Genomic DNA, 24,147 nt, shown 5'->3' with positions numbered 1-24,147 from the left:
AGGCGCAAGGACGAAAATGCTGCTGAGACTTATAAGAGGAAAAAAACAATTGCAAAGAGCGATAATCAGTAAAGGGTGTTGAAGCTTTCAGCGACATCGCGTTGGCGGAATGGTTAGCACAATGCCTCTATTTATCTAAGACGTCATGCGCTCAAAACTTGTCGGAGGGTTGATGCTTTTGTCCTCTGGACCTAGCAGCGCACGATGGGATCTACTGAGATTCTGTCCCAATAAAATGGGAGCGAGCCAAATAGATTGTAGTAGGACCCAGTAGGCGATAAAAATATCAAGAAAAAATCTAGTGGGGCAAATAGGAGCAATGAAAGAAAACTTGAAGCACAGTGAGCCGAAAACTTACTCCCACACTCCCACCCGTCTGTCATGGGACCTCTTGGTCTCTCATGCGTCATTCCCGTGAGCAAGGTGTCTCCCATGCTGCCCGTCTCCTGCTATATCACCATGTCTGCGTCTCAGCGCTCCTCCACCTCTATCAAGGTACGGCCCAATCCCAATACACAGAGTCTTGTTGCACAAGCAAAAATGTATGCGAAAGAAACCTGCGCGCGCGCGCGCACACACACACACACACACAAGCAAAATTGTACCGTCTTTATAAGAGATCGTAAAAAAAAGCAAAAAGGATCCCGTGGAGTTTGGATGATATCGTTCTAAAAACTCCAAAGGGATTGAACCCATGTAAAGAAAATGGAAGCGCCTGTTGATGCGTTCAATATAATTCAAAACAAACAGAAGTTTTTGTTAATCTGTGAGTAGGGAATTCTTTCTGAGCGAGGTGTAAAAAAAAAGCCGAGAATGTTGGCAAGACCAAAGAAAATGAACATATTTTTTGAATGTTTGCATCGTTAGAAATTTTTTGTTTGGCAAACGCGTCTGATAGGGAGTATCCTCGCAGACATTTCCAAGGGAATAGCCTTTCCTTCAAAGGAAGGTGACATTTTTTACCACCTTTTCACGTAGCACACATGGATTCTGGCAGTGAATCCTGCATGGAGGAGACAACTATCCCCACTTGCCTGAGTGAAGAAACCAAGGGAGGATTTAGTGGGAGTCGGGCTTCTTCCGAGACCTTGGGGAAGAGTACAGCCCATTTCCATCAAACGACATCGAAAAGATGGAAGCGCAATGGCAACTTCAGGTTGACATCTATGCCAATCTGATGCTCAAATACGCCAAACACCCGTAGTATGCGAAATTGTTGAAGAATCATCCACTTGACGAGATTCATTTGGGATAGTAGACGGCCATTCACTCACCTCTCAAGTCGGCCTTGAAGCAAAAATCTAAGCCGAGTGTGACTGTACTTGTAGGATAAGGTTTGACATTGCCGTGGAGCAGCAGGTCAACCAAGTTATGAAGTCTTCGAAGAAAAGACGCGGGGCGGGTTACCCCAGCTACTTAGGTCAAAAATCCACATTCGAAGCAGTTAGCATATCCAAGAAGCATGTACGCTTTGAGGATGACCCCATTTCATCTTTATCTTGAGACAACTTTGAGAGTTCCCCTTCCTCCTACTCCAACAAGGAGGATGGGAAGCATCGGAAGTATAGGACTCAAAAGAGCAAGAAGAACAGGAGGGACAATCGATCCAAGAAGAACAGATCCCAGAATGGATCTTGAAAGCACAAAAAGCATTTAGCTAGTTCTAGCGAGGACACCTCATCCTCAGACAATTCTAATTCGGACGAGTCAATGTTTGGAGCAAGGCCGAGGTGAGGTTATTGATTGAGTCAGTTTGACCATCTGGAACAGACAGGTGGGAAGACCAAGGATTTTAAAGAGGGTGGGTAAACACTTAAATTTGACACTTTTTCGGGCTACAAAGGAACCCACAAAGCTTTTGCTTTCATCCAACAGTTCGACATTGCTTTCTCGGGAGGGCGCTTTTTTGAACATTCTAAAAGTATGACGAGCATCTTCCTATCTGAAAGGCAATGCCCAAACTTGGTAGTCTATTTTACTTTTGCGAAAGGAAGCACCCACCACATGGTTAAAGTTCAAACAAGTTTTTACCTCCGCATGGCTCATTGAAGAGTATGAAGTGGATGTTATCACAGTATGGAACCATCTTTGGATGATCAAAGAAGATACTCTTGATGACTATTACCAATGGTTTGGGATACTTTTCTACCAGGTTCGTTCTTCAAGAGAAATACTTTTAAACAAGTGGAGCGGTTTTGTTGCGGTTTGCTCAAGAAGATCCGACGATACTGTTTGCAAAAGGTGGACTCCAATCAACGGCTTATGGGTCATGCCAAGCCAGGATTTGGAATGCACGTTGGTACATTGACGTACCCAATGGACATACCAGTGCTTACTCAACGAGAGCCAAACCAAGCAAATGGTAACAAGAAGAAGGGGAAGTAATAGAAGAAGAAACCATCAGGCGTGAGACTTTCGGCCGAACAACGAACTACAAAGAGGGCTAATGTTATGGACGAGAGAAGCAAGGTCATGTTCTTGCCATGTGCCCTAACAAAGCGTCCAATGATCAGGCCAAGCACAAGCCAAGAGTTCCAAAGCGGTAGAGGAGCGAGCAAAGAAAGGAAAGACCAAGGCAGGAGTGGTATTGGGTTTTGTGGGGACCGACCAAGAGCAAATGGATTGTCACGTGGGCACTGCACTTGCATTACATGGACAAGCAGGTAGGTGATAGTTGCATATCCTCACTTGCACAATCAAGTCACTTAAGCATATAGGCATATGAACAGTCACTTGAGTCATTTTTTAATAAGTGACTTTGACATGTCATTTATTAAAAGTAGGTAGGGCAAATGGCTAAAGGACCTATAAAAGAAACCCTCTTGGCACTAATAGAAGGCAGAGGAGCAGTAGAAGAGCCTCTCAGTAGTACCAGCGCTTGGGCAGCCATCAACAACGTTTTCTCCAGTAGCCATCTTGGCACCAATAAAAGGCAGAGGAGCAGTAGAAGAGCCTCTCAGTAGTACCAGTGCTTGGGCAGCCATCAACAACGTTTTCTCCAGTAGCCATCAACGTTTCAGCCCTATGATCCCATCAGATTTCAGCCCTCAGCGTTTTCAGCATAGCCTCGTTGCGGCAGCAGTCTTTGCCACATTACCACCAACGTTCTTAGATTTCAGCAATAGCCTCGTCGTCGTTGTCGTCGACGCCGACACAGTACGCTAGTACTTAGTACCCCTTGTGTTTTGGCTTGGCTCTTGCCTAGTTCAGCATAAGGACTCTCAGTACCCATCAGTACCTCAGTACCCCTCAATACCCATCAGTACCGTGTCATCGTTGTCATCGTAGAACCCATCAGTACCTTGTCGTCGTCTTCATCGTCGTCAACGTAGAACCCATCAGTATCTCGTCGTCGTCGTTGTCGATATAGAAACCATCAGTACCTCAACACCCCTCAGTACCCGGCAGTTCCTCAATACCCATCAATATCTCATCGCTCCGCAGTACCCCTCAGTACCCATCGATACCTCGGCCCCCCCGCAGTACCCCTTAGTGAAGGAGTACGAGCGGAAGTGCGACGCGAGAGAGAGTGCGAGAAGAAGAGCACGACGATATGGTGAACTCGCTCTACTGTAATGTGTAGAGCATAGTGAGTTCTTATTAGGTTTTTACAAAAGAATATGTGTACATACCTGGCGGCCCGTCCACTTACCTGGGCGACCACATTGGGCTTTATACCCCAACAACCTCCCACTTAAAGTCCAATGTGGTACTTTAAGTGTGAGAGAAGCTACTATACAAGCTAATATACAAGAGATGTAGAGAAGTGATGTACTACCCTACACCTAACTGCTTGCGAAAATGCGCAAAGCTCTCTGAGGGAAGTCCTTTTGTAAGTAGATCAGCAGGATTTTCTGTGGTGTGAACTTTGACAAGCTGAAGTTGCTTATCCTCGAGCATTTCCCTGATGAAATGATACTTCACATCCACATGCTTTGTCTTTGAGTGATAAACTGGATTGCGAGCCAATTGTATAGCACTTTGACTATCACAATATAACACAGGCATCTCTTCTTTGATTCCCAAATCTGTTACTAGTCGATTAAGCCAAATTGATTCTTTGCATGCCTCTGATGCTGCAACATATTCAGCCTCTGTAGTAGACTGAGTAACACAATCTTGTAATCTAGAACGCCATGATACTGCTCCACCAGCCAATGTAAAGACATACCCTGACGTAGACCTTCGGTTGTCTAAGTCACCTGCATAATCTGAGTCTGTAAAACCCTTTACACTTACCTCCTGACTCCCATAGCATATACGCATACTCTTTGTAGCTTTCAGGTATCTCAATATTCCTTTCACTGCCTCCCAATGTTTCTTGCCTGGGTTTGACACGTATCGACTTACTACTCCCACTGCAAATGCAATGTCTGGGCGAGTAGCAATCATTGCATACATCAAACTACCCACTGCAGACGCATATGGAATCTTATCCATTTCAGCCTGTTCTTCCTCAGACACAAGACAATCTTGTTTGCTAAGTTTCACATATGGTGGCAATGGAACACTCAGTGCCTTTCCCTTCTCCATATTGAAACGTTGCAAAACCTTGTCAATATACTCTGTTTGAGATAACCAAATCAACTTCTTTGATCTGTCTCTCTCAATGCGCATACCAAGTATATGACTTGCCTCACCCATGTCTTTCATGTCAAACGATTTTGCCATCTTTGACTTCAAAGCTGAAATTTCTTCCAAGTGCTTTCCAGCAATCAACATGTCATCCACATACAAAATAAGGATCAACCAACTACCATCCTTAGTCTTCTTTGTATATAGACAGTGATCGAACTCACTACGTTTGTAGCCTTGAGAAAGCATAAACTTGTGGAATTTATGGTACCATGCCCTCGGTGATTGTTTTAAGCTATAAAGACTCTTTAACAACTGGCATACCCAATCTTCCTTGCCTTTCTCAACAAACCCTTCTGGCTGCTGCATGTAAATTTCCACATCTAAATCACCATGCAAGAACGCTGTCTTGACATCCATTTGGTGCAACACCAAATCTAATATGGCAACCAATGCAAGAAAGCATCTCAATGTAGTCATCTTGACCACCGGAGAGAAGACTTCCTCAAAGTCAATGCCTTGTTCTTGCTTAAAGCCCTTGGCAACAAGCCTTGCTTTGTACTTTGGCTGACTATCATGAGCGGTGATCTTATACCTGTAAACCCATTTACAGGGTAGAGCCTTTTTGCCCCGTGGTAATTTAACTAGCTTCCATGTTTTGTTTTTATGCAGAGCTGTCATCTCTGACTGCATGGCCAATTGCCAATTCCCGGAGTCCTTCATTTGCACTGCTTCCTTGTAACATGAAGGCTCATTGCAATCAGTCAACATGACATAGTTCATAGATGGAACAAACCTATCAGGAGGTCGCGTGACACGTCCAGATCTACGCACAATAGGTGGCTCAGGCTCAGCCATAACCTGTGGTTCCACTCTATCCTGTCCTTGCTCCTCTTGAGCCCTAACATTTTGTCTTGCACGTGCAGGTCCATCTTCTTTGAAGACAACTCTTCTAATCTCCTCAACCCTCTCTGGTTTAGAATGATATTTGGATTCATTAAAGTGAACATCATTGCTGCGGACAACCTTTTTGGATTCGGGATCCCAAAGTCTGTACCCCATCTCACTAGAATTACCATAGCCTAGAAAGATGCACTTTCTACTCTTTGGCTCAAGTTTGTTCCTAAATTCCTTTGGAACGTGAGTATATGCCTCACAGCCAAAGACTCTGAGATGCTTGTATGGGGGCATTTTGCCTGACCATACCATCTCTGGCACTGAATCCTTCTGCAAAACCTTGCTAGGAGATCTATTTACAAGATGAACAGCTGTTGATACAGCTTCAGCCCAAAACCCATTTGGCAGCTGTGTATTAGACAACATACTTCTGACCTTCTCTTGTATGGTCCTATTCATCCTCTCAGCAACACCATTTTGAGGAGGATTGTAAGGAGCAGTAAGTTCACGTTTTATACCTTTTGACTCACAAAAGTCCTGAAAGGCCTTTGAAACATACTCTCCACCATTGTCAGTGCGTAAGCATTTAAGCTTCTTGGCACTCTGATTCTCCACAAGTGTCACAAACGTTTTGAAAACACTGAACGCTTCATCCTTGTGCTTGAGAAAGTAAACCCATACTTTCCTCGAGTAATCATCTATAAATGTCATAAAGTAAGAAGCTCCCCCTAGAGATAGGTTAGGCATAGGTCCACACAAATCACTATGAACAAGTGCCAACTGTATATCTCTTCTACTGCTTCTATGCTTATGTGGCTGTTGTGTTTGCTTACCATACAGACAATGTTCACAGAATTCAAAATCATTAAATGAAAAGCCAGGCAAATAACCAGAACGAGACAAGATTTCCATTCTCTTCTTGGACATATGTCCTAACCGGCTATGCCACAAAGAAACGTTCGGCTGCTCGGTTACATTGATTACATTTTTAGAGACATTTGATACATAAATCATGTAAAGTCCTCCAGACTTTACTCCATGTGCTACTGTCATAGAACCCTTGGATATCTTCCACATGTTCTGTCCAAAAGTGGTGACGTAGCCAGCATCATCAAGTAAACCTGTGTTGATCAAGCTCTTTGTAATTGCGGGAACATGTCTCACATTCTTCAGCGTGAAAGAAGAGCCATTCTGAAACTTCAATTGAACATCTCCAACACCTAAGATCTCACATGTCTGCCCATTGCCTAGCCGAACATGATCTTTAGTGGTCACATAAGAAGTAAACCACTCCTTGTTTGGAGACACATGAAGTGATGCCCCTGAGTCTATAATCCAGTCACTCAATGCATTTCCATCAGATGCTGTAAGAAGAGCTGAGTCCATTGTATTCTTCAAGAAGTAGATGTCTCCTGACATTAGACTGTCATCCTCTGCAACAGTGTTTGTCACATTTATTTCTTGAATCTTCACTGAGGACTTGTTCTTCTCACTATGGTCTTCAGCTTTCTCTTTGCCTTTTTCTGCTTTCCATTCTCTGCAGTCTCTTTTCATGTGACCCTTTGCCACAATGGTAGCATTCTATGTCACTCTTGCCTTTAGCACTGCGGGACTTGCTACGAGACTGATTCCTCTTTCAACCTTTGTACTTTTCTTTGGTCCTTCCCCTGACAACTAAGGCTGTTCCTTTGCCTTTGTCCATTGTCTTTCTATTGGTTTCTTCAGTAAGCAGACTTCCTTCTACACCTGCTATGTTCAAACCATCTAGAGGTGCAGAATTACTCAAAGCTGTGCGAAAAGTGTCCCAACTTTCCCGCAATGTGATCAACAGGAACATAGCTCTAACAGGTTCATCAAACTTGACACCTTGAGCTGACAACTGACTATAAATTGTGTTGAATTCATTCAGATGATTGGACATAGGTGTCCCTTCTTTCATCTTCAAGTCAACAAGCTTCTTAAGCCAGTATACCTGTGAAGCTGCACTCTGCTTCTCATAAAGATCACTCAGCTTTAACCATGCTTGATAAGCCGACATCTCGTCTGCTACATTGAAGTAAACGCTTTCTGCCAAAGTCAGCATAATGGTAGAAACTGCCAATTCATCCATTTCGCTCCATTCATCTTCGTCCATATCTTCTGGTTTTATCCCCTTGAGCTTTATAGGTTTTATCTGCTTCTTTTGTACCAACACGTGCCAAATCTGTTGCTTCCACAATGGGAAATTGGTTCCATCCAGCTTCTTGATATTGTAAAGAGCAGTGTCCTGTGATCCAGCCATAGCTACAGTTCACAGTAGTTTCCCCTGTAATCTGATTTCTGAACCAATATCAACCTGTCAAATGAACCAAGAAAGCTTCAGATTCTGCAGAAATTTTTGCAGAGTCTCCTTTGTAAAATGGCTCTGGTGTACTAAAAACAGACCAAAAAATAGCTCAAAAAAACACGGTCTCTCTGACACTGTAAGCTGTGGATAAACCTGTCCTGCACCTATACTGTCTCTGACTGTCCTGTCACTGTCCTGTAAGCATAGACTGCGACAATGCCTCAACAGCAGTAAAGCAAAGATGCAATCCCAACTGTCTAACTCACAGTCAATACATCCTAGCTGCCTATCTAAGGGTGCTCGAGGGATCGCTCCAAGACCTGTATCACCGAAAGGATCTCAACATTCGAGAATCCCCCAGCTCAATAAAACCTCACTCGACCCTCAACAAAGGCTGCAGTAAATCTGACAGTACATAGACTTCCCACAAAGTCATACATCCACAAATTTCCCACTGTATGCTGTAACCGCTGCGGCGGTTGTTTGTTGCGTGACTCACAGGCAGCAAACCCTCAACAGACATACATCATCTCTGACAATACATCCCATGTGGAAGTACGTGCAATGTCAGGATGAAATTTGGAATATCAAGCAGCAAACACAAGCTACCTGATGAACTAGTGGATGTCGCCTACAGTCTGTGTGTAGATGTGCCCGTGTCGTATGTGACACGCCTCCAAGAACTGTGAGCCGTCCTTCGATGTGTAGACAGCCACAAATCAACACTCTGGGAGTATCGATATCCTCAGCACCTGCAGTCGTAGGCCGAAAACCCCAAATTTGCAGAGTCGGATCTGCACCTGCTGAGACCACATAGTCGAAAATGGCCTGTGCAGACCTTTGTCGAAGCCGAACGGTGGCTGAGATAACCTCAGAATGAAATTCTGACAACGAGATTTGGGGCCGTGTCTTCGCCTATCGAATTTCACTTCAATTTGAGTTGGTGACTCTAGCCTCCTGCAGTGCTGCCCCGAGCCTCGATCTGAGCTCTGATACCAGTTGAAGGAGTACTAGTGGAAGTGCGACGCGAGAGAGAGTGCGAGAAGAAGAGCACGACGATATGGTGAACTCGCTCTACTGTAATGTGTAGAGCATAGTGAGTTCTTATTAGGTTTTTACAAAAGAATATGTGTACATACCTGGCGGCCCGTCCACTTACCTGGGCGACCACATTGGGCTTTATACCCCAACACTTAGTACCCATCATGTCACGTGCGCACTTCACTTGCGCCACGTGGACATGCTTCTGCCATAGTCTAGCGTCAGTCTTGGCGTAGGACATAGCCTGGCACTGTTGTGAGCCTCGAGCAGGACGTGCATGTCTAGGCCGGTCACAATTGCTTACCCTCTCTTGCACAGTACGGAGCATTTTCCAGAGCATAGAACCCTTTTTGCCAAAGTACATTTTTCACTTATGTATAAATAAGTGACTTTTGTTGGAAAAGTAGGTAGTGCAAATTGCTAAAGAGCTATAAAAGAAACCCATTGGGCACTCAGTAGAGGCAGCAGAAGGTGGTGCACCAAGTGCTGCACCTGGCAGGCGGTCTCTGTCTCAGCATTACCCCAGCAGCACTAGCGTTTTTGGAGCAGATTTCAGCCATCAGCGTTGTTGCAACAATACCATCCCTTTAGCCTCGTCGCATCCCTGATTCCATTCCCGACAACAGATCCTTGCCGGAAAACCATCCATTGCGACAGATTTCAGTTTTCAGCCTTAGTGTTTTTCAGCCTTGACGTCATCGTCGTCGACACCATCATCGCCGTTGTTGACACCATCATCATCGTCGACATTGTCATCGTCGTCGTCGTCGGACTTGACGACGACCCATCGTCGTCATAGCCATAGTCCCATCGTCGTCATCGTCATCGCCACGACATAGTACCGCATTTTCAGCCCTTACATCAATGCCAATTCTCAGCCTTACAAATCAGCCAGCGTTTTCAATTTTCAGTTTTCAGCCCTTAGAACAGCATTCGTCATCGTCGTCGGCACAGTACCCGATCGTCGCAGCAGATTCCGAGCGATCTCAGTTTTCAGCCCTAGCGTTTTCAGATTTCAGTCCTAGCCTCACGTCGTCGTCGTCGTCACGGCAACATCGTCGTGTCTGTGACGGTCATCGTCGACATTATCGTCTTCGACATAGACCAGTAGTACCCGTCGTCGACATCATCGTCTTCGACATAGACCAACAGTACCCGTCGCAGACCTCCCCGTGTTCGACATAGACCAGCAGTACCCATCGTCGACGTCATCGTCTTCGACATAGAACCTCAGTATCCCCTTCAGTACCTCAGTACCCAGTACCCAGCATGAGTATCCATTAGCATCAACACCTCAACATTTAGTCATTGTATCAGCATTGTGCAAGAATAAAGAAAGGACTTGCTCTGGCAACAGAGCAAGGGGGTCCTTGAGGGTTGGGACCCGACATCCCTGTGTCGTCTCTTTTCTCTCTCTTGTCTCTCTTTCTTTCAGTTCAGTTCAGTTCTTTCAAGTGAAGTAAAGTGTCCCTTGTGTTTGAGGGTTAGGACCCGACATCCCTCTGTCGTCTCTTTTTTCTCTCTTGTCTCTCTCTTTCTTTCAGTTCAGTTCAGTTCTTTCAAGTGAAGTAAAGTGTCCCTTGTGTTTGTGTGCAGAGTACGCCGCACCTGCAATTGTATCAGAGCTCCGTACGTGCTTCAACTTCGCGAACTGAAGGGAAGAACCTAAAGAACAACCCCAGAAGAATCAAGAACCTCAAGAACCAAGAACCATCGAAACCGAAGTTGAACCAAAGAACCCAAGGAACCTCTCCCGGTTTTTTTTTCCTGAAGAATCTGAGTCCCAACCATGGACTTACCGTCACCAGGAGGTGTATTTTTCCTGCTGCCTTCTCCAAATATGTACAACATATTTTTATTTATTTTATTTTTACTTGTTTTCTCGAAACCTTTGAAAAGGTGCAAATGGACATTGCATGGTCAATGTGAAATGGTTGCGGCCGAACAGGTTTCTCACATCAGGAGTCTAGGTCGGTTAGTTTGGGACTGGTCGGGCGAGTTAGCACTGAATTCTGATGAGTAATAAGTATGGAAGCTTGTGTGTGCCAGATGGAATTTGGGCCACTCGGCAAGTCACTTATAACTTCATAAGTTAGTGGGAACTAGAGTATTAACTCAAGAGGGGCTAGCGTAACCATGAAACGCGTTTTGACAGTGGACACATGGCGGCTCTTGGAAGATTTGCCACATCCAACATGAAGAGGGGACGCCCATTTTGAGAGGAGGTTGAATTTTTCTCATTAAGTGAACTTACAGAGTGTGTGTGAGTAGTGGGTGCAGGTTTACAGCTTTAATGGAAAGCTTGCTGTCACTAGCCAGTGACAATTCCATTTTTGTTTATTTTCTTTCTTTGGGGAATTTCGTTTGTTTTACCTTTTGGAAACACCCCTTTGGAAATCTAACTGCCCTGCATTGCATAGCCAGTGTGGAACTGTTCAGAGAGAGTCCAGGCCTGAGGGCTAAAGAGCACTAAGGTTGGGCAAGGACTATGGTTAGCCAAAGTAGGGTCATTGGCCAGCCAAAGCGGAATCCTTTGCTACATAGGCTACATTTTAGTTCTGGGTGTGGCTGCAGTGTACAAAGAGGGTCAGATGACCTAGAAGAATATAATGGCAGAAACTCCTAAATTTTAGGGACTGCTATTTTTGGACGGCAAAATGTCTTCGTGTCATTACGTGCAGTTTGACATGGGGATCATTTTGTCACTCTGTGGCCAAGTCAACAGAGGCTGCAGGTGAGATATTTTTAAACCTGAGGGTCTAAATCGGGAAAATGCACAAATGAGTGACACTTGGCACTTTGAGGCCAGTTTACTACTTAAAGAGAAGGCAAAAACGTGATTTTTAGTTGTGAGCTCGTTTTTGAGTGCTGTCACAGGTGGGAGAGCTTCAATGGAGTGCTGGCTTATCCTCTATGTACAGTGAGGTGCAGGATGTCATGACCTGCACACCTCTCACTGCTCTCTCTCTCCCCTATTCTTTATGGTTATGCCCCTCTAGTGGGCTCATCAGATTGACCATGTATAGTCTTGTGGTTTCATGCTCTATTGCTGAGGCAAGAGCCTCCCTGAACGGGAACAAGAGTATCTAACTGCTACTCCAAAGCAGGGAAACGAGAGGGTGATAACCTCTCAAGTAAACACACAAAAATCAGCACTGTTTTATTGCTGATTTTGGGCTGTTTTGGGACTGTTTTGTGCTCGGAATCATGACAAAATCAAGGGGCATGTAGTCCAAGGAATTGGGAACAGTGCAGGGACAGTTGACAGCTGAAATTAGGTCAAAAACAGGTCCTAACTAGAAAATACAGCGGTCTGAAATTTACTGTTTTGCAGCCGTATGGATGCCAGATGCATTGGGAACAGTGCCCAATTGTCAGAGAACACTTTTGGGAAGTGTTGGGGCTCAAAACAAGTGAAAAACCAGAAATTCCAGCGAGCTGTAATTGCTCTTTTTGAGTTGGAATGAGAGGGTTTATGCCAGTGGAAGTGAGTTCCAGCAGAGGAATTGGTTTCGCGCAAGTTTTGGGGCTGTTTCGATGCCCTAAATCCTTCCAGATTCAAGGGGCAACTAGCCCAAGGTGCAGGGAACAGTGCAAGGGCTACAGGGAGCTGAAAACAGAGAAAAACTAGTCAATAACCAGAAATTACAGAGGCTGGTTATGCTCTGTTTTGGTCAATTAAAGGTGGAATCGGGACAAGGACAGTAGTCTCCTTAGGATTCCCTACTTGCAGACTGTTTTGGGCAGGGTTCTGCGTCGTTATGTTGCCCAAATTCCTCCAAACAGGATAGAAACTGAGGGATACAGGTTAAGAATTGCGGGATACAGGTTTAGCGCTATAAGCACTCTTTGTACTTCCTCTTAACTGTAAAAGAATAAAGAAATACTAAAAGGGGCGCCTATTTAGGGGCCAATCCAGTGTCTGACTCGCATACAGATGCATTCTAGCATCTGTATCCCATTCCCCTCTCTTGTGTCATTATAGCATAGGTAGAATAGACGACTAATAATGGGTGAAAGCTAAATCAAGGTTTAAAGTGAAGTCTACCGCCCTTTTTGAAGTTAACAGGCCGGTTACATGGTCTTGCCTTCTCCTTTGCTCTATGTAGCGCGACGATTTGCTCTCGCGCATCTCTCTCCCCCCTTTGCACATATTGTAATACCCCACTAGTGGGGCTATTCAGATGATCATGTAAAATTTTGTGGGTTTTATGCGCGTTTGCTAAGGCAAGAGCCTTCTGAACAGGAACCGGATTAGTTAATTGCTAATCCCCCATAGGTACGCACAGCCCCATCACGAAGGAACGCGATTTTGGAGAGTTTTCTCACGTGAAAACTCCTCCAAATCACAGGGCAACTGTTCCATTGCGTGCGGGAGGTCTTGGGGAGCGTGTTGATATGATAGCTCTGTCCAAAACGACCCAAAACAGAGAAATACAGCTTGTTGTGTAAAATTGCAGGTTTAGGGTTTTGCTCCTAAAGTTCACCAAAACTTCACAGAAGCTTCGGGGAAGCTAGAGTGTAGTTGTACAAGAGTTTGGGAACATTTTAGAGAATGTAACAATGAAAAACAGTGCTCTGCATTTTCTCGCCAGCCCATAGAAAAGCTCCAGAATTGCATGGGAAGTCACCCCTAACTTTTACTTTTGGCCTATACAAGTTATACAGTCTTTATGCTGTTGAAATTGGGCCAAATTCTGAAATTACAGCCCTAGACAGGTTTGGACAACTTATAATGTTGCTTGGAGATTTCCGATCTCAATCAAGTAAAGAGGGGCGCCAGTTTTTGGGGCCAACAGGGTATCGATCATCATTGCGTTGGGCATTCTAGCCGTTGGACGCAAGTGTTGAGTCTCTCTCTTTTCCATCAGTACTCTGTGTGTGATTAACAGGTTGTAGATTTGGTACCGCCCTTTACTGTGTATTGGCTGGTTATGCTTACCAGATCCCATCTTCATTGCCATGTCTTTGAAGGAAGATTGACATCGGATACACGAGAACCCAAATCTTGTGGATATGGAAGGGGTTGGAGAAAGGATCCCTAGCCTCTTCTACATTCGCATTCGCATGTAGCGTGCATCCTCTTCCGTCAACAAGAAACACTTGGATTTTTCTCCGAGCATCCTTACCTTTCAGCTTCACCCGCAATGTTTTCACGACAAGACTATTCGAGTGGTAGTGCTTGCTTGCAGGCAGATTCAACATGAAGGCTGGTATTCTGCGACAGTAGTAAGGCTACATAGCAATTCGTATGGTCGGTGTTTACATCACAGCAGTACCTACATCCGTAGTATGAGGAATTTTCATTCAGCGTTTTCAGTTTTCAGCCCTTAGAGCAGCAGTCGTCGTCGACATCGTTGTCATCGTCGGCACAATACCCGATCACAACAGATTTCCAACAATCTCAGTTTTCAGCCCTAGCATTTTCAGATTTCAGCCCTAGCCTCGTGTCGTCGTCATTGTCACGGCGACATCGTCGTGTCCGTGACATCGTCTTCGACATAGACCAGCAATACCTGTCACAGATGAAACCGGCTCGTTTCACCCGAAATTCTTTACTGTAGACACACACAAAGAGCACTTTGGAAAGGTAACCTGCGACGGGAATTAACACTTTAAACACACACACGGCTCGGAAGCTAGAATGCTTCGAGCAGACGTCGACAACTTGTAGGTCCCAAAATTGGCGTCCCTTTCGGTACTTCTGTCACAAAGTGATGACGTGGCTACCGACAACAGAAACCCTAATTTCTGCCAGAAACCCTAATATTCCTGCAAACCCTAATTTCTGACAGAAACCCTAATTCTGTTGAAACCCTAACCCTAAAATCAGAAACCCTAATTCTACCCAAAACCCTAATTCTGCCCAAAACCCTAATTTTGTTGAAACCCTAACCCTGAAATCAGAAACCCTAATTCTGCCCTAACCTTAATCCTGATTTGCTGACGTGACGTGCTGACACGTGGCTTGCTGTACGGACACCAACGCGATTTACAGAAAGCTGGGCAGATTTTTGGCATTGCTTTTGCTTTTGCGTGGGCTGTTTTTTTATTTCAGCTTTTGGCATTGCTTTTCCACGCAATGGGAAAAGAGAGAGAGCCTCTTTGCTTTATTTCATTTGAGCGAGAGAGAGAGAGAGAGAGAGAGAGAGAGAGAGAGAGAGAGAGAGAGAGAGAGAGAGAGAGAAGAAAAGCCTCTTTGCTTGATGAAAAGAAAGACAAAGAAAGAACTTTTGCTTTATTTTTCAAAGCTTTTACTTAAGCTTTTGATTTTCAGTTTTTGGGGCTCTGCTTTTGGGCATCCCTTGTAACCTTTAAATTAGTGGTTTAGGGCTCACTTCTCAGAGCATCTGGACGTAGAGTCTGAGAGTCTCAAGCCTGTCGTCGTCTTTATCATTCTGTTCTTTTTGTGCCTTTTTAGGACACTTCGCGGAGATATGTCCATGTTCCCCGCATCCAAAGCACTTCCCCTCTCTGATGAAACGAGCTCTCTCCTCAGGAGTAAGCTTGGGTTGTGCATCCTTTTTCTCTGGGTTGCTCTTTTTCTTTCTACTTTCATTCCCAAAAGTATGTTCGGCTCGTTGTGTCATGGCCTCATCTGTGGGGTAGGTCAGACTGCCAGAGTGAATGGCAAAGCCTCGCTTCGCATGACTCATCAACTCCTGAATAGAAGCTGACTTCTGTTCCAAGCAATGATCTCGGATCTTTGTAGGTAGACCCAAGGTGAACCGCTCAATCTGTTCTCTGAACGAGATCTTCTTAAATGAAGAGGCGGGTAGAAAAGAGCTCCAGAATCTCTCACAGTAAGCATTGATTGTATCTTTCTTGGTCATCCAAAGATGGTTCCAAGCAGCTCGTATATCTCGTTCATACTCTTGCGTCAACCAAGAAGAAATAAAAAGCTTCTTAAATTTCAGCCATTTAACTGGCGCAGTCTTGTTTAAGAGAAGAGTGGACCACCAAGTGCGAGCATTCACCTTAAAGCAAGAGGCAGCTCTCCGAATCTTGGAGTGCTCTGAGTAGCATCCTCCCGCGAAAGCAATGTCAAACTGCTATATAAAAGACAAAGCCTTCGAAGCATTTGAGTATCTTGAAAAAGTATCAAATTCAATTGACTGTCCACCTTCCTCAAACTCTCGGACTTTCTTGCTTTTATCTTCTAGAAAGTCATACTGGTTGGTTTTATAAAAATTCTTCTTGTTCGCATAAAAGTTTCCGTCATCGAAATCTGAGCTGTCTGTAGACGAGTCCTCAGTAGAACTGTCAGTCTCTGGGCGAGATTTAGCCTTCTTTGCCTTTTTCGTGCCCTTTCCGAAGCGTTGTTTCTTGCTTCGCTTTTTGCCTTTTCTGTCTTCTTCGCTCGAATCTGAAGAGCTAGAAGAACTGTCAGAAGAAGAAGAAGAAGAAGAAGAAGAAGAAGAAGAAGAAGAAGAAGAATTGGGTACTCCTTCAAATCGAACACGCTTCTTCTGTTTCTTTGCTTTGTTAAATGTTGACTGACGACCCAAGTAACCCGGGAAGTCAGTGCTCTTTTTTCACTTTTTGCCGTGCTTTTTGGCTTTCTTTTGCGCATCAAAAAGCTGAGCAATCCGAGCATCAACTACCTCTTCTAATTCCTTTTCTGAATATTTCTTGTGAGAAGAAGGTTTCTTGAGAGCGGGTTTCGGGGGTGTAGTGGTTTTCTGCCACTGCTCATGCACTTCCTGAAAAGAAGTCTCGCTCATATATTTTGCAAATTTTGGGTCTGTCGCAAAATTGAGCATCATCTTTGTTGCATCGCCGCTTAATTGACGACACTCCATCTTGTCTCTCCGCTTGAGTAGGCCGAGATGGACCATACTCTCTACCCGAATCTTCGTTGTGATCCCAGCCCGCATCTCCAGATGCAGAGGGAGTCAACTGATCCTTGCGTGAAGCCATAGGTGCCGTGGAAAAAAATTTGGGGATCGGATTTCTCGTAGAAGAGAAATCGGCCGTGCTCTGATACCACTGTAACAGAGTTGGACACTCCAAGTCAAGAATCAATCACGACAACACCAAATAACCACTTCAAACAATTCACAGATCACAATAGATTTGCACTGGCCTGGCGGAGTTCCGTGCCTAGAGATATTGGCCCCAAAGACTGGCGCCCCTTTCAGTATTTCTTTATGTATTATATCAACGTGGCAGAAAAGGCAGATAAAAAGCAGAACTGGTACCACATGGCGTGGGACCTGAACCGAATCAAATGAATAAAAGGGCAAAGTGAAGGATCAGGAAGCTCATTTGAAGGAGCCAAGGCCAACTTCTTTTCACTTGGAATTGGCGGCTCGATTTGGAATTACGTCCGACAGATTGACGCCACAGGCGGAGGTAGTTCGACTGGCACCTGGAGGGGATGTTGCCATCACACCGAGCATTGGCAAACTTTGCAATGACACGGGTGTTCAGGGCATGCGAGTGACGTCTACTCGGAATCCCTTGGTACCACAAGAACTACGCCGTGGTTGACTACCGAGCCGAGAAAGCGACTTTGACAAATGAAGGGCTCAGAGATTGTACTTGATGAATTTCAGGTTCTTTACTCATTCTTTTGGGAGAGAACTGAACGATGGATAAAGGTTGAATATGTTTTGACCTGAACAAATGAACGCCAAGATTTTTCTCCACACTCATGTCGATTGCTTTTTAGAGGGCCTGAAGATCAGACCATTGATTTGATACCTGGAAGCACGCCACCGAACCGGCCACCTTACCGTGTGAGCCGAGTACAGATTGAAAAGATTATGAACCAAGTGAAAGACCTCTTGGAAAAGGGTCTTGTCCAGCCTAGTACTTCACTGTATTGCTCTCCATTGTTGTTGGATTTGAAGAAAGACGGATCTTGGAGAATGTGCATCGAATATAGAGCTCTCAAAAAAATCACCATCAAGAACAAATTTCCGATTCCTAGGATCGATGATATACTCGACAGGTTACAGGGATCCTTATGTTTTAGCAGTGTAAGGATTCTAGTCGTTAATCCTTAATTAAGTACTTAAACTCATGATTAAGACTTAAGAAACTGAAACTGAAGTTAGAACAAGACTTAGAAGACTCTGTGTTTGATTGATTGAAAGTGTGATACAAGGGTTCCTTTTATAGGAATTGAATAGTCATCAGTGAAGAGGCATGTCTCTTTGTGAAGAGACATGACTTTAGGCGAAAAGACACATCCTTTCGGCGAAGAGCTGCAACCATTGGGTGAAGAGTCGCATCCGTAAGGTGAAGGGGTGTGACCAGTCGTCGAAGGAGTGTGGCTTTTGGCGAAGAGGTATGTCTTTTGGACGAAGGGGTGTGACCATTCGAGAACAGGAGTCCTCCTGGGTTAGTCACACTTCGCATCTGCATCTGTAATGAATCAAGAAGAGTGTAACTAGTCACAATCGTGACACGCAGGATTGGTTTGAAGAGTGGATATCATCATATCCAAATCGCATCGGGAGACGTCTACAAGACAGCTTTTTGGACGACTTTTGGGTTATTTGAGTTTTTGGTGATGCCTTTTGGTTTAACCAATGCTCCTGCAACATTTAACCGGATGATGGACATGATTTTTCGAGAGTACAGGCTATTTGTTGGCACTTTCTTTGATGATATCATTGTTTTCTCCAAGACTGAGGCAGAACACCGAGATCATCTGTTTCAGAGATACACTTTTTTTTGGGACACTTTGTCTCAGCAGTAGGAGTGCAAATGGATCCGGCCAAGATAGACACTATCCGTGATTGGCCCGATTTGAAGAATGTCCATGAAGTTGGAAGCTTCTTGGGACTGTGTTCGTACTACAAACGGTTCATTCAAAAGTTTGCAGAGGTTGCTTCCCCTTTGCATATCTTGACACAGAAAGGAGTCCCTTTCTCGTGGGGACCCACAAAGGTGACTGCCTTTCAGACATTGAAAGAGAAATTGACTACGGGACCAGCTTTGACTTTGCCGGACTTGGAAAAGTCATTTGAAGTATATTGTGATGCTTGTGGTCGTAGTCTGGGTGCAGTCTTGATGCAAGAAGGCCATGTCATTGCTTATGAGAGCCGATTGTTCTCTAGGCCGGAGATGACAACACAGATTTATGAGAAAGAGCTTTTGGCAGTGATCCATGCTCTTACTCAGTGGCGACATTACCTACTCGGAGCGGATTTTACGGTCTTTACAGACCATCAGAGCTTGCGCTACTTCTTGTCATAGAAGCATATTTCGGAAAAGCAGATGCGGTGGGCAAACATCTTGTCATAGTTTCACTTCCAGATTGTCCATGAGCATGGACAAAAGAATGTGGTGGCAGATGCTTTGTCTTGGAAGCCGTTGGTTCTGACTATTTCCGCGATATACCATAAGAGCTTCGAGGATATGGTCGATCAATATGCCACAGATACAGATTTTGCAGATATTTTCACACGGATACGGGATGGGGAGACAGTAGCTGGATACTCCCTTTGGGAAGGCTACTTGACGAGAAAGACTATGTTGTGCGTTCGCAGCCGTTGAGGGAAAAGGTTATGACTGAATGCCACTATCCACCTTTTACGGGTCACCGCGGCATTGCTACCACCATGAAGGGGATAGAGGGATACTTCTTTTGGCCGAGACTCAAAAAGGATGTGAAAGAGTTCTGCGCAGTATGCCAGAACATCAAGTTTGACAGGCATAAGGCACAGGGATTGTTACAGCCTTTTACCCATACCCTCTCGTCCGTGGGAAAGTATTAAAATGGATTTCATTTTGATCCCCCGAGAACACAGAATGATCACGATGATTTTCGGATTACATGGCATGCTTGAGACGATTGTCTCCGACAGAGACCTCAGATTTACGAGTTTGTTTTGGAAGGCAATTTGGGAGAACATGGGCACGCGGTTGTAGTTCTCGTCATCGTTCCACTTGCAGACTGACGGGCAATTTGAGATTGCCAATTCAGTGATTTTAGATTTATTGATGTCTTGTATGTCGGATTAGAAGACTCAATGGGAAAAGTACTTACCTTTGGTGGAATTTGCCTACAATAACACGATACACTCTTCGACGGGGAAGACACCATGTGAGATTGTTGAAAGTGCTGCGAAGGTTCCATCCTTCCTGAGCACGAAAGATCAGATATTTGAAGCGGATGAATATTCGCGAGATTTGGATACGGCTTTTGCTAAGGTTCGCGAGACTTTGCAGGAGTCTCAAGAACGACAGAAAAAGGCAGCGGATTGCCATCGTTGTGACTTGAAATTGAAGGAGGATGATTGGGTGCTCTTATGTCTTGAGAAGGCACGCCTAAGAAAGAAAAAGGGAAAGGAGAGGCTTTTTCCAAAGCTTAGTATGCGATACTACGGACCTTTCCAGATCACTGAAAAGATAAAAAATAATGTCTCCTTCCGATTGAAACTGCCAGATACTTGGAGGATTCACAATGCATTCCATGTGGGTCTCTTGAAACCTTTTAAGGGTGATGTGCCTGATGAGCAACCCGAAGTGGAAGAAAACGAGGAGATCCTTGTTCCTGAATAGATTTTGGCACATAAGGATACGAAGAAAGGTAAAGTCTGAAGGCGATTCTTGGTTAAGTTCAAGAACTATCCTGCATTAGATGCGAAGTGGATGGAGGAGGAGGACCTGACAGATACTCCTCAGATTGTGAAACTTTACCTCGATGCTTTTGGTTTAGCATAGTCTAGATACTCCTCAGATTGTGAAACTTTACCTCGATGCTTTTGGTTTAGCATAGTCTACTCTACTCCAAACGGAACCCAAAATTTAGCTTGGCCGGAGATCTGGTGCAGTGGGATGCACAAGAGGGGAGTCACTCCGCTCCTTTGTCAACAGATGCCTCGATTTTGATAGTAAAGTCACTGATGTCTCTTTGAGCTTCAAGGATACTGAGAGCTGACAGTATTCTGCTGGATGACTTTATGAAATGGAATTCCTGATTATGATACTGATTTGTTCTTCACTTCTTTTTAAGTGCAGGAACTGATAGACGAAATGGCTGCAGCATTTTGGTCTGATTGATCTCGAATAGACATGGTTGCAATAGTGGTTAGTTAATTGGACATCGATGAGGTCTCAATTGGACCTAGATGCGATTGCTAGCTACATTGCCGATAAATCACGGTCTAAGATCCGAATGAATGTTGAATGTCATGTGATGTCCTGTGATGTCGTGTGATGTAACTTTCGATTTGGTACATGTGCTAGATGTGTGTTCCTAGTACGTAGGTACTAACAGTCAGTGTGTGCTAAGACGGTTTATGTCTTTTGTTGGTTTTGCAGGCGTAATCGCGGTCGATTATAATGATTTCAAGAGGGGGGTATGTCACAAAGTGATGACGTGGCTATCGACAACAGAAACCCTAAAATTCTTGCAAACCCTAATTTCTACCAGAAACCCTAATTCTGTTGAAACTCTAATCCTAAAATCAGAAACCCTAATGTTGTTGAAACCCTAACCCTAAAATCAAAAACCCTAATTCTGCTCGAAACCCTAACCCTAAAATAAAAAACCCTAATTTTGCCCTAATCCTAACCCTAACCCTGATTTGCTGACGTGGCGGGCTGACACGTGGCTTGTTGTACGAACACCAGCGCAATTTACAGAAAGCTGGGCAGATTTTTGGCATTGCTTTTGCTTGGGCTGTTTTTTTATTTTAGCTTTTGGCATTGCTTTTCCACGCAATGGGAAAAGAGAGAAAGCCTCTTTGCTTTATTTCATTTAAGAGAGAGAGAGAGAGAGAGAGAGAGAGAGAGAGAGAGAGAGAGAGAGAGAGAGAGAGAGAGAGAGAGAGAGAGAGAGAGAGAGAGAAGAAAAGCCTCTTTGCTTTATTAAAAGAAAGAGAGAGAAAGAGCTTTTGCTTTATTTTTCAAAGCTTTTACTTAAGCTTTTGATTTTCAGCTTTTGGGGCTCTACTTTTGGGCATCCCTTGTAACCTTTAAATTAGTGGTTTAGGGCTCACTTCTCAGAGCATCTGGACGCAGAGTTTGAGAGTGAAACCCTAACCGCTCTTTGTACTCTGACATTGATATAATACATAAAGAAATACCGAAAGGGGCGCCAGTCTTTGGGGCCAATAACTCTAGGCATGGAACTCCGCCGGCCAGTGCAAATCTATTGTGATCTGTGAATTGTTTGAAGTGGTTATATGGTGCTGTTGTGATTGATTCTTGACTTGGAGTGTCCAAGTCTGTTACAATTTCTTTATACTATTAACAAAGGGAATAAAACCTGTGATTTCTACGAGCTGTCCCGCATAATCCGGGCTGAAAACCACCTGTTTTGGCCCGATTTCGGCAGCATAACTGTACTATGACACTTCACAGAAAGTATCCCGATGCATACGAACACTTTGCAAAACCTAGCAAGAATCTGCAGCACGCTGAACAATGAATTCTCTGTTTTCTGCCCCGAAAATGCGCCAAATCACCTCTACATCGGTCCCCTCGCGTCCCTAGACCTCTTGGGGATATTAGGGACCGTTTAGGGCCGAAACCCTAAACCTGCAAAAATACATAGCAGGCTGTATTTCCCTGTTTTGGGTTCCGTTTCATGAGCCGGTTGCATCCGTAGCAAGTCCTCAAGCTCCCGCACCTGTAGGGCTACTTGCCCTTTGAATCGGACGAGATTTCTCATTTGAAACTTCTCCGAATTCACGGGGGATTAGCAACTAGCTAATCCAGTACCTGTGCTAGAGGCTCTTGCCTCGGCAATCGCGCATGAACCTACACAACTGTACATAGCTCAAATGAAAAGCCCTCTTGTGGGGCATCACATAATTGCATGGAGGGCGGAGAGAGAGCAGTGAATGCTGCAAGGCTTCAGTTCTTACACTTCACTGTACATAGAGGGTAGGCAAGCACACAGTAGCTTTGGTACTTGCAACAATCCACCATACGGCTGAAAAATGTAGCCCACGATTTGTTTTAATGCTTCTCTCTCTCTCTCTCTCTCTCTCTCTCTCTCTCTCAAGTTGGAAAAATGCCCAAAAATGTGCCAAGTGGCACTCATGTATTAATTCCCCGCTTTGGACCTTTAGGTCTAAAAATATCTCAACCGGTTGCTCAGTTGACTTAGTGGCAGAGTAATGAAATGTTCCTCTTGTCATTCCAGAGCTAATGACGTGAACAGATTTCATGGCCTAAAATAACAGTTCCCTAAATTTTAGGAGATGCTTCCATTGGACTTTCACTGGTCCTCTAACCATCTTTCACCACTGGAATGTAATGTAGCCCAGTTCTCGGGTGATTTTCTGTGGGTGACCCATAACTCGTTGGCATCTGTAGTGGGCTTGTCACCCACCATATCTGGCACCAAACCTGCCATGGGTTTAGGCTTCTTTCCTTTCTGGTCCTTTTTATCATCTGAGTCAGCTGGTCTTTTCCTTTGGGGACAATTTGTAGCAAAGTGACCAGGCTGCTCGCATATAAAGCATTTGTTTTTAGCCATTAGGACCTTCTTTCCCTCGAGCGACTTACGCACAAAAGGCTTCCTTTTTTGTTTCTTTGCTTGTGCTTCATAAGTCCCGGCTGAGTCCTTATCCTTGCTGGTCTTTTCTGACTCCTGTGACGCTTCAGGAACTGTTTTCACAAAGGGCTTCTTTGTTGAATTTTTCTTTTGCTGCCCTCCTTTTTCGTTGCTCGGAAACCCACTGTCCTCTCCTTTCAACAAGGCAAGACCAGTGTTAGCAACTTCCATGAGCTGGGTGAGGGTAGCCACTTTGTTCTTGGTACAGTAATCCCGAAGCCCTTTAGGCAGCCCACAACAATACTTCTCTATCTGGTCTGTCAATGGCTCAAATCTTTAGGAGGTTACCGAGAGTAATGCTTTGCAAAACCTCCGATTGTACTCCTGTCGGCTCTTGCAAGTAGCCGCAGTGAGTTGGTGCCAATCTGTCATGACGTCAGCTTCAAATTCATTTGACAGCCAAGCATATGCAAACATTTGTTTGAAGTAGACCCAAGTGGTGGGTGCCTGTCCTTGCATTAACAACGTCGTCCACCATGTAAGCGCATTGTCTTTCAAGAAAGTGGCAGCTTGACCTTAGAGGCCTCTGTAAAATTCCCTCCTGCATAAGCTGTATGAAACTGTGGGAGGAAAGTAAGAGCCTTTGCCTTATCCTCGAAGCCGCTGAAAGTGCTAAACTTTACAGCTGCACCACCTTCTTTGTAAGCTTTCGGCTTTTCTAGTGCCCCTAAATTGTCACAAGCAATTGTCTACAACATGGGCATTGTAGTAGGAATCATCAGCGCGTCTTGTCCATTGACATTTTGCATCATAGGTGCCATATCTGGCTGTTGTCCAGAAAAAC

At 44.6% G+C, this 24,147-nt stretch overlaps 1 protein-coding gene across 3 annotated transcripts in view; it reads left to right on the top strand.

The window, feature by feature from the left end:
* The first annotated feature begins 331 nt into the window (after positions 1-331).
* CRR1 (Dihydrodipicolinate reductase, bacterial/plant) overlaps positions 332-24,147 on the top strand; it is a 47,583-nt gene continuing 23,767 nt past the window's right edge. Inside the window, exons 1-2 of one of the 3 annotated variants that reach the window (XM_086528716.1) lie at positions 333-495; positions 10,436-10,650. Coding sequence is in view for 2 of the 3 variants with exons in the window: in XM_086528715.1 (XP_086384841.1) it covers positions 382-495 (114 nt within the window). In the remaining variant the exon portion in view is untranslated. Of the gene's footprint in view, positions 496-10,435; positions 10,651-24,147 lie in introns of all 3 variants that reach the window. The other 2 variants (XM_086528715.1, XM_086528714.1) reach the window with 2 other exon arrangements.

Source organism: Adiantum capillus-veneris, chromosome 14, assembly GCF_014529385.1.
Source record: "Adiantum capillus-veneris isolate H3 chromosome 14, ASM1452938v2, whole genome shotgun sequence".
NCBI lineage: Eukaryota > Viridiplantae > Streptophyta > Polypodiopsida > Polypodiales > Pteridaceae > Adiantum > Adiantum capillus-veneris.
The sequence above is the reverse complement of the archived record's forward strand: the minus strand, read 5'-3'. Positions and strand labels throughout refer to the sequence as shown.